Below are 13628 nucleotides of genomic sequence, written 5' to 3'. Positions count from 1 at the left end.
TTATTTCTACATAATAATACGAAACATATGTGACTTATATAGAATATATCTCTAGAAAAATTTTTGGTATATATTTAATGTATATACGGAATACATATAATAAAACATACTATAAAATAATATATAATATCAGGTATATAATATGTAACTAAAATAATAATACTATCATTGTATAATGCAATTATGCATGGTCATATTGAAATGGTATAAAAAGATATCGTCACGATGAAGTATGTTTTACTTTTTTTTGCTTTTACCTAATGTTAGCGTATGATGTTGGGGTTGCTGCGCAAATTGTGCTTTTCGTCTGTTAAATTCCAGTATATCATCTTCAAGCTTCTTACGACTTTCTTCTAATTTCTTTTTTTCTTCGCTATGGTCTTTCTTTAGCTTGTCAAACTTACTATGCAACTAATATATATAAATATTATTAAATATTAGTAATATAATAAAATATAGGACATTTAGATTTATACACACTTAACATGATTACCTCTTTTTCTGCCTCTTTCAATTCAGCTTCCTTTTCTTTTACTCGAGCGACAAACATTTGTCGCATCTCATCCTCTTTTTGTTGCAATTCTTGTAAGTGAATGGATCGCTTTGCTTCGCACGTCTGTTGGAAACTTACAGGTTTATTGTCACTATCGACATCACTAAATCCCATCTAAAAATTCATATAATAAGAAAAAGATGATTTTTGTAAAATTTCTAATAGAGAATAAAAACATACTTGTTCCAATCTCTTTTTTCGATAAAGTTCATAATGGCGGCAATGCGTTTTTTCGCGCATGTCTTCCATATTAGTACCTATCAGCATCTCGCGTAATTTTATGAAATCACAATGAGATTCATTTTCGACTGTAACATTTTAATATAATATATAGATTATTTATCGCTTTTATTTCTTTTCTTTGAGATGATCTTCATATAAATAAAATTCTAAGTATAATTCTTACCTTGAACTGTACCCCACGGATATTGACGAGAACGCATCATTTTGTTGCCCACGCGAACGAAATCTGTACTGCCAACGACAGCGAAGGGTACATGAGTATTCATGGTAGCATTCACATCCGCTACGCTTTCATCATCAGTTGGAAATTGATAAATATGTATTCCATTGTTTTGCAACTCGGATATTATTTTACTCTAAAATATAAACATTATAATAAAAAAAAAAATATCTATAACATAAACATATAGGATGAATTTGATTCCAAAAATAGTACCTTAAACTTCTGTAACTCAGTCTTTGATATTGTATCAGCCTTAGCAATAATTGGAATGATGTTAACTTTGGTATCCAGTTTCTTCATGCATACAAGATCAATGGATTTCAAACTAAAAGCATAAAAACATACATGAGATTAGAGAAATTCACCCGTATTTATAATTAATTTATAAAGTCATATTCACTTACCCATGGCCAGTAGGACATATAAAATAAAGGCAAATATGAATGCGACTATCATGATAAGTTGCTAGATTGCGTTTGATTTTTAACTCTTCCTGTAAATAAGCTTCAAACTGTGCATCTATATAATCGACAACTGCCTTGAAACTGTCTTCTTTATTGATTTGATCACCATAACCAACAGTATCAACGATAGTCAACTTCAGTCTGACGTTACTTTCTTGCAGTTCGTAGGTATGTGCCTTAAGTTTTACAGATGGCAAATTATGAGGACTGGGACTAGATTCAAAGCTTGTATTAAAAAGGGAATCCATAAGCGTGGATTTTCCCAGGCCGGTTTCACCTGTCCAAATCAAATTAGGATTGAATATTTGCTATAAAATAAGTTCAATGTTTAAATAAAATTAAATTAACACTTTTCATACCAATACAGAGAATATTGAATACGAATCCATTCTGCACTGATTTGTTTACCAATTGACTAGGCAGACTGTCAAATCCAACGTGGCCTGACAACTTCAAAGTACGCAACATAGACTCCATCTAATAATAGAAATTATACACATACATACATACATACTACTATTGTAATTCTAGAGGAATAAAAACAGGGGAGCTATATCCATAAATGGATGAAATAGATGCATGAAGGAATGCTTAAGTCAATGTACAGTTACGATGCCTAAAGAGAGCCAACACCCTTGAATTTATGATGCACAGAGCTCGTAGATTTCGATATCTGCGATTGTATACACGTAAAACAATGCCAAGGATATCTCGATGAAATAATGAAGAGAGAAATTTATAACAAGTATATCGATTGTTTTCGTTTACGAAGCAGAAATTCGTTAATTCGAGACTGCATCGTGACGGAGTAATACGTAGAATTGGTGATGACGAAAGATAACGCGCGCGGATCTCGATCGTTCGACGAGTGACAACGAGGTTGTCTGGGCGAAACGTGACCTGCACAAATGAGGAAATTCTCATAATACCTTAGCACGATCGATCTCCTCCGTCGCCATTTTTCTTACGATTCCGCTGCGAAGGCCACAGGAATGTGAGCACGAGACACTCGATGAAAATTGTGGCCACGACGGCCGTCAAATCGGAGTATGCATGCGTCAGTCGCGACGACGGTCGCCGCGAAATGCTGCCGCTAGGGCGTAGCACTAGTCTGGCTGACCAATCAAAGATCCATAAATTGGTCGCTCGATTTGCGCGACGCGATTTTGTTACTGCGATAAGACGACGAACGACCACGCAAGGTTAATTCTTTGATTAATTCGCGGTAAATCCGAGTATGGGATTTATGGGAAAAGTAAAAGGGAATATTGGAATTTGAGAAAGAGACTTGTGTTTCGGATTCTTATTTTTCTTTCTTTTTTTTTTTTTCATTTTTGTATGTATTCACGTTGATTAGTTGTGAAACTTGCCCGATTATAAATTGATTATTGTAAATTCTTCAATTTCCAGAGCAGAGATTTTTTTGAACAAATAATCTAAAGATTAATTAAGCGACGAGGAAAAAGGTCCTGTTTCAAAATTTACTGCCAATAGTGAAAGTCTATAAATGTATGTAACGCAAACTACATATTTTCAGTATTGGCAATAAATTTTGAAATACAATTCCTCAATTAACATTTTCAGAAATGAATTTTTAAAGTCAGAAAAGTTGAATCATCACGCAATTCCAAGGGACATAGATAACGCATCTGTTATTGTACGATGAGTTTTTTCCCTCTTTATTTGTCATATCATTTATTTGTTGTATCGTTTGACTTTATTACGTCAACAATATCGAAATTAGAAAAGAATTAAACGTGCGCACAAGTCCCAGCGTTCTATTAAAAATTAATCAACGAGAATCATTATCGCGCAAGCAAACCGTCGAGGCTCGACGAACGCTCGTAAATTCCGCGTCGCGCCGCGCCGCGCCGAGCGCCGTCGCGACGCCGGGGCGTTTGGCAGCGCCGGCGTGCCTCGCGTGACTCGGTGTGTCGCCGCCTAGGAACATTCGGGCCGGCGCGGCTGGCAGGCCCCTCACAACAGTGCTCACTTTCTAACATGGCAGATCAATTTGTGTTGTATTATCATGTGACGGCGAAACGCTCCCGTTGATAGGACCGTAACCTCGTGCGAAGCGGATTGTAGAATCCCCGGTTATAACCTCGCGAGTGTGGACGCGTGGCGCGGTCGCGGTCGCGTAAAACGCCGTCGCGATGGCGGACCTCAAGAGCCCGCCGTTCAGTGACATCAAGCGGCCCGAGGAGGTGGTGGCGATGGCGATGAACGACAGCCTCAAGTTCGCCGTGCTGATCGGCCTGATCGAGGTGGGACAGGTGTCCAATCGGGAGGTCGTCAACACCGTGCTACACCTGGTGAGTTGTAAGCGCGTCGGCCGACGGAGCGGGCCGAGGTCGGGAGCGAAGCCCGGCGCCGTCGCCGTCGCCGTCGTCGTCGTCGTCGCCGTCCGTCTCGTCTCCTCGATTTCGCTCTAGACCGCCAATTTCCGCCGCCCACGTCGAGACGCCCGTCGCTTTCGATGTGACAGCTGAACTGTCAAACTTCCCTGACCTGTCTGCATGCACACGTCAGGATCCTTTTCATCCGCGAGAATTTTCCTCGATGAGATCGATCGTACGATCCCTTCCTTTCGATCAGGAAAATGATGGATCGTTGCATCAGACCGCGTGATTTTCCTAATTGACTTGATATGTCGTCTGTTTCATTAGCGATGAATGAGCGAGCGAGCCTTGGGACGGTTTATTAACATAGCCTCACCTTTATGTTAAATCGCTGTTCTCCGCGCGCGCAATCTTTCTTTCCTGCGAGCAAATGTAAACTCGGAACTCTCTGCTCCGAATATGTATCGTATTTGCGCGAAATATTTCTCACTTGCAATTTATTTAAATATTGTACTTCACGTTATCTGTTGGATTTAAAAAAAAAAATATATATATATATATTTCCGATGATGATTTATTATGATGATAGATAACGAAATGAAATAAGCTTGGCCTAATGAACTTGCCGCTTCATTAGTCACTTAAGCCAAATCGAGACGCTTCGCTGTCCGAGGTATTATTCCGCCTCGGCGGAAGGCCATACCTCGCGGATCGTGTCGCGTATTTAGCGGCGAAATGTGTCGTGCGATAATCAACGCGCGATAACATCGATCGCCGTAATGGACAAACAGACGCCAGAATCCGACGGCCTACGGTGGGCGATAAACGTGGGGGTTGCGTGCGCGGCGAGGCCGCGGTAATTACGCAAGGCGTAATTGTCACGTTTGCAAATGCGGATGAGTCGCGGATTCGTGACGTCACGGGTCAGCCCACGCCGAGTTTTTTCGGAGTGGATGACGACGATGACGACGACGACGACGACGACGACGACGACGACGACGATGTATGTTTATTATCGATGAAAATATTCGGGAACGACGGGATTTCCCGAGGAAGAAATGACGAGTTTTATCGCCCGCAGCGATCGCTTTACTCGTAGCCTTCGGTTCTAACGCGATTTCGTCGCGCTTACGCGAATTTTACGGTGGCTACCGTCGACGTCGTAACATCGTAGGCGACGTTCCTTCTTATCGGCGATCGCGATGAATCGTCTCCTCATGCTGAATATCTCTCGCCGAACAGCTTCTCCATCGAATTGCTCCCTGCGACATTTATCGCGCTGGGTCTCGTCATCTCGATGATGTGCTTCTGGCGTGGATAGATCGGAGCATGCACGAACGCGAACGTTTCACGGAGCACTCGACCGCAAATATCTCGCACGTGGCGCCGATTAACGATTGGCCGCGTCGGGACGGCTGTGAGCGACGTTTAAAGTCACCGCGTTATCATCGACGCCGACGTTCGTTCCTCGGAACACGCGTGTTCCTTCGGACTTATAGGCTCTCACGTATATAACTTTTATGCTTATATTTAACCCGGTTCGATATAGCGCTTCTTAAGCGCGTGGCAGGACGTGGGTCGTTCGCGTCAAGTGGAGCACCTTCCTCTTTGAAGAAGCACCGCGTACAAAGCGTGCGCAAAATCTCTCTACGCGGTTTTTATCAAGTTTCAAAAAAAAGTTGCGCTCCGAAGGCTTAATCGCGGAACGAAGTTCCCGTGACATTTTTCTTTAATTATAACGTTTAATAAAACTCCAATCTGCGTACCGGACGATCGTTTCAGAGAACGTTTGCCGTGCGTTATTTATGCGCGCTGTTTCGCTCGCTTCGTACAAAATTTTGTTGTCGTCATCGCAATTGATACCGGTTGACCGAAGTATTTATTTCGCAGTCGTTCCGATGTGGATACTTCGAAGTACGTGGGGACACGTACAGGGAGATAATAACACGCGCGAGCTCGGAATATAGGACGGTAAATTTACTAATATTACATCCGCTACCAATATTTCTGAATTATGCGTGTTACGCGCTGCGAACGTACATGTAGCATTTCCAGCTGGTATTTTCGCAAAACATTTGCGACATCAATTGAATATTCCATATTATCGATCTCAAATATATTTCGCACACACGGATTTTGCTTTTTTCCTCTCTCTCTTTCTCTCTCTCTCTCTCTCTCTCTCTCTCTCGATATTTTTCTGCGCACAACCAACATTTATTTCTCACGATTGCACATTTGTCGCCAATTAATAACGATCGCATTGTCATTAGTGGTTATTAACAAGCGATGTAAAGACCAGCGGGATCGTCTTGAAGGCTATCGAGCAGTGAAGTTTCGAATTTGTTCGACCCTGAATTAGTTAGCGCCGTTACACGATATACCGTTGCATAAGCTACGGCATTTAATTCTATGGCCCCGAGCTGCTTCATATGGTCGGACGCAGTTTGTGAACATATTAGGTTATTACACATCCGGTATATGCATATGAAACATCCGATTGGAAAGCCGGATTAAAATGTCCACTTGATAATCAATTATTTTATTACAATTTGTATAAAGGTGAAAGGTAATTCTTTTACAATTGTTTTCCTGTTAACATGACGTAACTATTTTGTAAAATTCCGCTTTAATTACGCGCGAGTTTCGCGTTACCTGTAATTTTAACAATTGGAATATTCAAATAACATTTGTACTATGTAATATTACAGAAACAACTTGTTATAATAAATTCAGTGATATTTAGCGGGTTATATTGATAATATAAAAATTAAACGTCAGTAACTAAGCGTTTCAATCATGTTTTATTATTTAAATTATTTCAGAGTTACTTGTTTAGATTATTTATTTTTTAAAAGCTTGTGTAACGATTTAAAAGCTTGGAATATCATATCGTACACTTCACGATTATTTTTGCAGTTCATATGTAAGAAACTTTAATCAATGGTCTTCTTAGAACGTGATATTATATATATGAAAACGCTATCATGTTAGATAAATAATATTTAAAATTCACTGTCATGAATTTTAAATAAATACTTTATCACTGAAACAGATAATGTTAAATTTTATTATATTTGTGTTTATATGAAATGAAAAAGATAATTGTGACAATAACAGTTACGTCAACGCGATAAGAAAATTTATGTTGAAACGATACATCTTAATATCCTTCACATTTCTTTTTTCTATACGCGCTTTATCTTTTTCAAAGAGTTAGGAGAAGGTGTTCCTTTAATGTGCTACTTTGTCAGCGATTGAGAGTAGTTTAACATCGGAAATCGATGCAATGCGTTTACATAGGCATATATTTGGTTTGATCGATACGATGGATGTCAGCGAGTAATTAGATGGAAATTCGCGACTGCTATTCATCACAGCGGTATTATTCCAATCGTATTCCATATCATTGTTGTCCATGTTGGTCTATGCGCCCCCGTAGTCACTTTCTACGAAATATTTTATTTATGCTTATGACATAGTTTTGCTGCGTGCATGTTGCTTTGACCATCGTGCAGTCGGTGTTAATCGATTTGGCGGTGCATATCGTCTACATGCAAACTTGCTTTCAACTTGGGTTTGTCTTGGCAGCGTGTATTTACTTGCCTCGATTTAGTAAGTTTTAATAAAACATTTATACTCGTGATGTCTATTGTTGCATTGGAAAACATCAAACTGTAGTACATAATAAAGTTTGTGACGTTTTATGATCTTATCTCATATATAATTACCCTTTAATCTTATATTATGAAGATGAAATTATGCGCTTTAACAGTATTTTCATTACTCGGCCATCGGTTATTAAGATAGCTCGGTTATTAAGCTAAAGAGATAGCGGGATAAAGTTTTCCGCAATATTTCAGTCATCTATAATAAAAACCTATCGTATACTTAAAATAATGTTTTCCTTATTTTCCGACGTTAAGTAGAGCGAGAAAAAGAGAGAGAGAGAGAGAAAGATAATTTCACACGAACGATACGTGTTTTCAATTATAACATTTTCTGACTTTTGATGCGGTTTTAACGATACATTTTGTTATTAATCAGAGAGAAAAGAGGAGATAGAGAGAAGGAGAGTTACGTGATGGACAGTTATTCTCGTTTATGATACTTTTAACGTCGCTGTGCATCTTGACACAATTTTTACGTCGTAATTATATTCGTCTCACGTCTCTCCGCCATCGATTCTTTTAATTAATTACGCGAGTGTGCGGGGACGGCGATAACAAACCACGCGGGTCGGTATGTTTGTTCATCGTCCGTTTCTTGAATCACTTAACATCCAAGCGATGTATCATGCTCGCGACCGGCGCCGATATTAATCGTTTTACATTCGCGTTCCCCGCCGTAATCTTTCGCGATAATGGATTGCGCAGATTGTCGTAGCAAAGCAGAGTCCCTCCCCGGTCGAATAGGCGATATCCGCGATTTCACGTACCGATAGTCCATCGCTAATTGATCGGACAAAAGCGTGATTTTGCAATTTCCATATAAATGGAAATGTAGATTCCGACGTAGATTGCAAGAGCCGAGGATTCACCTATCGTCATGTCTATCGCCGGTTTCTACTCGTGTACCGTCTGCGATCTATATTTATCGATCGCTGATTCCGTTCATGCATGCGACATGATCGACATGCGCGCATTTACGTTCGCGCACCGGCCGACGCAAATTGTCCAATGGGCGTAAATGATAGAAATGTAAATAGCGTTAAATTTTCAAAATCTCGTTTCACACGGAAATGAAAAAGCGTGCAAACGCGCTGGGCGGATGGGAATAAAACAGCTTCACCCGTAGATAGTCTGCGGAATATAATGCGATTTCATGACTTAAAATATAAAATATAAAATATAAAATATAAGGATAAAATTAGTACAAGCTGATACGATCTTATCTTTTACGTGATGATACAGCGCGCCGCTTTGATAACTTAATTCCCACGTCTATTTCAACATCCATTCCCTTTACGCAACGCCACGTAATTTACATTTGCTTGTGAAATCTCATTTTAAAAAATAAAATGCGGAATACACCCATATACACATTTAATACACACACACACACACACACACACACACACACACACACACACACACACACACACACACACACACACACACACACACACACACACACATGCATATTTAGATAAATATCTTAGGTAAATACATCATGTTTCATAGAAAATATTGCAGTATATTGAAACAATAATGGAATGGCTGTAACAATTGCAATATATTAAATTTCCAACGGGGGGTGAAACTTTTGGGAAGTTTCTATCGCATATGTGTGATAGTGAACATTATTAATACATTTATTTTGGTAACTTTATCAGTAGAACGACGATTTTATCGAAGCTTTGATCGCAATCACTCGCGACGAATGTGCGCAATATCGTTAACTCAATATTTCCCATCCCGCAACAAATGCGATCGAAAAGCGTTAATTGACATACCGGCTACGAATAACGTCAATCCAAACACGATCGTCAAATGCACGCCGCGAATAATATTGTTTTGTAATGGTTGTCTGACCGCTGTATCATTAAGCACTATATATACCGATTTAGTTCGCGCAATTTGACCAGCACTTATGCTAATCGCGATTTTGCGGCGACGCGAATACTTTATACATACGAAGCATTAATGTGATGAATCTTTAGTTAACCCAGCGAAATGTTTATTAATTGATTCGATGATGGGCTGCACACTTGTTTGTCTCTCAGCGCGGAACGATCGACAAGCACAATCGACAGATGTCGACGCGGGCTGAAATCACAATGAGAGTAACGTTTATATCATCGATTACGTCACGAAATAATTCCTTCAGGAAAATGTTTAACATAACTAGCATGCTAGATTGCTAGTTGCATACTAGATTTACAAGTTCATATGTATATTCGATTACATGAATGTTTTAAAAGTTCGCGAATCTATCGCGAAGAGATAAGCTCCTCTTCCACTCTTTTTATTTTTTTCGTCATACCCCGAACGAACGATTCGGCAGATAGTGTATGATATCGAAGCGACGTATTCACCGTCATATTTGTCGGCGGGATACACGATTTGCTTCTTTTCTATAACGCATAGGCGTGACTTTGCGTGTCGCCCAGCCGTTGATTATATCTTCATTCAGATCCGTTTTCGCGATAGCTTCGGCTATGAAATATTAAAATCGCGCACGGCGAATTCTCTTCGGGAATGTTTACCGGACTTGCTACGTACTGTCAGTATCAGCGTACGAGCAAGCAATGAAGAGCGAGCACCTAACGAGTCCGTAAATTAAATTTTCCTTCTCGTTCTCTCGTTCCTTCTCGTTTTGCGATGCACGCGTACGTAAAAGTTGACGTAAAAGTGCAGAAAATTCGTCCATGTAACACGGTATCGCTGCAGTCGATTCGAAAGGGGAATATACAAACATGTGTTATTAATTAAATTATTATATCCAGAGGGAAGAAAATGTTTCTCCCGTCTGTGATTTTCTATTGTCACTCAGGACAAGCAGCTGATAAGCACTGGACTCTATCTAAATTAGAGCGTTTAACCGCGCGAGTGTGTAACGTCGGCTAATTATTAGATATAGCCAAGAAAAGCGAAATGCGCAACGCCTGCGTACATGAAGTGGCATGACTGGTGTTGGAACGACGATGACATAACTGCGTCTTAACTTGATAAATTAATTGCGGTTGCGGTAACAGGTTGCATAGCGGACGCCGTGTGCTGTATTCACAGCACATACGTCTATACAAGCATTAAGCTATTATCAAATCATAAGCGTCGCGTAAGCATAGTTTGGCAATAGCCTTGTGTTTACCGTGACAATACGGCCGACATGTCAACGCCACGGTCCTGTATATAAAGTTAATGCTAACGCTGTCGCACGATTTTCCGCACAACGGCGGCGGACAATGCAATGACACGGCAAATAGCTAAGATAATGGGATGAACCGCGCATGAATAATGATGCAAAGTTAAAAATTATCGTTCTTCCACGGCCGCTGTTTTGCAAGGCGGTGTATTCCCTCGCGAAGGATATCGTTAATGAGCGCGCACTTTTGGCCGACACCGTACAGCTAAAAATTTAATTTTAGCGGACGAGAGGACGGACCTTTCCATCCTGATGAGGAGTGATAAAGAATTGTTATTAAACGTATTTTTCGCCGGGGGTTACGGCGCAGCGTGCGTCGAGCCTCATTCGCGAAGGGACTGCAGCATAATGTGATTAATGAAAGGGATTATTCTATCCATTAATTTTCATCCCGTGCGTGTATTTGTTGTAGAAGCACCAACGGTTCAACGGTTTGTTCGCGTTCGTCGTAATTTCGTCGATTCATTAATTACGATTTAACGATAACTGGCCGTATTTCATGTACGACAAAGTATCGATAACCACCGCTCTTATATCGGTGTATATCTCTCTCCTTCTTTCTCTCCCCGGAGACGCAGGCGGTCGTGCTGAGTGATAAGCGTTATCGATACGACGGATTTAATCGCGATAATCTCGCGGGACGGTATGTTTCGCGAGTGCTTATCTTCGATTTCGTATGACTGTACGCGGGTTGACACCGATCGAGTCGGTGCTTGAATATATCAGCGATCTATCTTGCATGCCTGCATCCATGTACGTGTACTTATTTATATTACCTAAAACGGCGTATTAATCGATGCGAAATCCGTTTGTTAATTATGCGAAGGAGAAGACCTCTTTATAGCAGTTGTCTGTATGAATAAACGAGTATCGTTGCGTTAATAAGAACTGATGTTTTTCTGAAACCAATAATCAATTAGCTGAAAATTAATCCCTTCAAGGGAAATAATCGCTTTTCATTAATTGGCGATTGGTTCTTGAGTATGAATTCTTAGTGAGCTACCATGTATCCAATTAGATTCACTCTTTCCTGCTATTAATCATACAATAATCACGTAACATCGCTCCTGAACATCGGTAGATCCCTTGTACGATTAATGGTCCAAATTATATGACGATGATTGATTAAATCTCGTTGTTTCTGTTCTATCATTCTGTAAAACATGTCATTAATGTCACATTACAGGTTTGTATTTTTAAGAGATACAAGCGAGAAAATGGCCGCAGATAGGAGTGCTTTGAGAAGAGAAAGGCGCTCCTTGTCTCCCGTAATTTCCAGCAACAATCGCCGATTCGTATCGGCGTATCTTGATATCAATGCCTGCTCAAGGAGGTAGGAAAACTCCCGGCAAACGAGAGATAGCGGGGATGTAAACGCCTCTGCCTCTCATTGTCGAGACCGAAAGGGACGACGGTAGTTAGTAGCGAAGAGATGAAGGGACTATTGAACGTTCAGCCTCCGCTTTTCAAAGCCGTGAGGGAGGGGGGGGGAGGGGGAGGGGAAGCTATTGGCATTACGCGAAACGAGATATCCAATAACTTCGTTTTTCACAATTAACGAAGCGCACGTATCAAAGGATGGCCGGTGATGCGTAAGCTTCACTGATGACGATACTCACGAGCCGATGTTCAATAACGTGCCATTACTCGAGAACTCGATCCTGTTGTTTCAATACTCGAAACGCCGCAGCGCCGTCGTGTATATTTGCGGGGAGAGTCTCAGAATTATACGTACGCCCGCAAACGCGCTAACGCACCATTGTTTCGTAACGGAATTAAAATTGACGATAACGTTTTATCGATGCTTTCGACACATGGGCGCACACACGGCGTGCGATACGTAACACATAATATATACACATAATATTCTCTTTTCGGGCTTTTTACAATCTATGTTTATTGTGTTTTATATTGCAAAATGTATATTTCGATTTTATCTAATAAATTGTGGGTGAAGAACAAATAAATATCTGTATATTATGATTTTTTTTCCATTTATAAATGGATACATTAACCCAAATACATTTATGAGGTTTAATTGTTTGTTTTCGGCGTCAATGGTTTGGATTTTCAAAAAAAATTATACAATGGGGAAAAAGAGTATTATGGATTAATATATACATATATTTATCGTGGAAAGTTCGTTCGCGCTATTCGGAGAGGAACAGTTATTTTTATACTTTATTGTTGAAGAGAAAAGTTTCTGATATCTCCGTGTAAATCCCTCTGTCCAACGGTTTATCCCCAAAAATATGTATCGAAGTTTAAGAGATTTGGCAGAAGAATTGCGAGCAATGACATTGCAACGGCAAAAGCTGCTGGCGCGGATCCATCTGCATTTATCGTAGCCTTTTCGCCGTTTAAGGCCAAAGATTGGAGAGTTTCATATAGGTATATCTGCAACATTGCATCGGTCGTACATTGCGGTTTAGGTCGGAAACCCGATGGGAAGCAATTTTTCGGAGCGCTCCAGGTTTGGTCTTAATAGACATTGACCGGGCGGCCACCTATGAAACCTCGAACCATTGACCCTCTCAGGAATTTCGAATTATCGTTTATTGCAAATGAGAGTATATCCTGTGGAACAAGAACTGGAATATGTTCTACATTACACTGCCGGCTATCCCAGGGCCGATGCTCTTATTAGAAAAGTTGCGTTCGATGTCGCTGCAATGTTGGAGAAGTGTTTGGCATGCTTCCAGGTGAATTCTCCACGGTAACTTTCCCTCGCTTGAAGGTTTACATGAAAATTTCAAGGGTTCCTTCAGGTCGAGTCAGAGCCTTTGAAAAATAGCTTCTTTCATATCATTCGATTAATCTCGCTCGTTGTACATTGTACCCTTTTAAAGGGAAATACTAATAGGATTATTCGCCAGAATATTGACTAATAACCGAAGAAGAATCACTTTCTCGATGTCTGCGAAATCGATACGGGAAGA

The 13628-nt window shown here is 40.4% G+C and overlaps 2 protein-coding genes across 4 annotated transcripts in view; one reads left to right on the top strand and one right to left on the bottom strand.

Moving 5' to 3' along the window:
- Positions 1-60: 60 nt before the first annotated feature.
- Septin2 (septin 2) lies at positions 61-2574 on the bottom strand. The gene is made up of 8 exons (XM_011646591.3): positions 2413-2574; positions 1843-1960; positions 1424-1760; positions 1233-1344; positions 960-1152; positions 734-861; positions 494-667; positions 61-411 (listed from the first exon to the last, which is right to left on the bottom strand). Exons 1-8 carry the CDS (start codon positions 2440-2442, stop codon positions 238-240), a joined length of 1266 nt encoding a protein of 421 aa, XP_011644893.1. The 5' UTR covers positions 2443-2574; the 3' UTR covers positions 61-237.
- Positions 2575-3403: 829 nt separating this feature from the next.
- The window catches only part of LOC148937870 (neurobeachin-like), a 123970-nt gene continuing 113745 nt past the window's right edge, over positions 3404-13628 (top strand). For 2 of the 3 annotated variants that reach the window (XM_089085520.1, XM_089085521.1), the window contains exon 1: positions 3404-3798. In XM_089085520.1, the coding sequence (XP_088941646.1) occupies positions 3640-3798 (159 nt within the window). In that variant the 5' untranslated portion in view covers positions 3404-3639. The remainder of the gene's footprint in view (positions 3799-13628) is intronic. The other variant, XM_089085522.1, reaches the window with a different exon arrangement.

This window comes from Pogonomyrmex barbatus, unplaced genomic scaffold, assembly GCF_055798465.1.
Source record: "Pogonomyrmex barbatus isolate J1 unplaced genomic scaffold, ASM5579846v1 scaffold10, whole genome shotgun sequence".
Taxonomy (NCBI): Eukaryota; Metazoa; Arthropoda; class Insecta; order Hymenoptera; family Formicidae; genus Pogonomyrmex; species Pogonomyrmex barbatus.
This window is presented reverse-complemented; position numbering and strand designations above follow the sequence as displayed.

Excerpts from the sequence above, each read along its gene's own strand:
- Septin2 (XM_011646591.3), bottom strand. The coding sequence starts at position 2,442 with ATGGCGACGGAGGAGATCGATCGTGCTAAG. Across the intron at positions 1,761-1,842 it reads ATTCAATATTCTCTGTATTG|GTGAAACCGGCCTGGGAAAA; the intron begins GTATGAAAAGTG and ends TGATTTGGACAG. Across the intron at positions 862-959 it reads TCCGTGGGGTACAGTTCAAG|TCGAAAATGAATCTCATTGT; the intron begins GTAAGAATTATA and ends AAAATGTTACAG.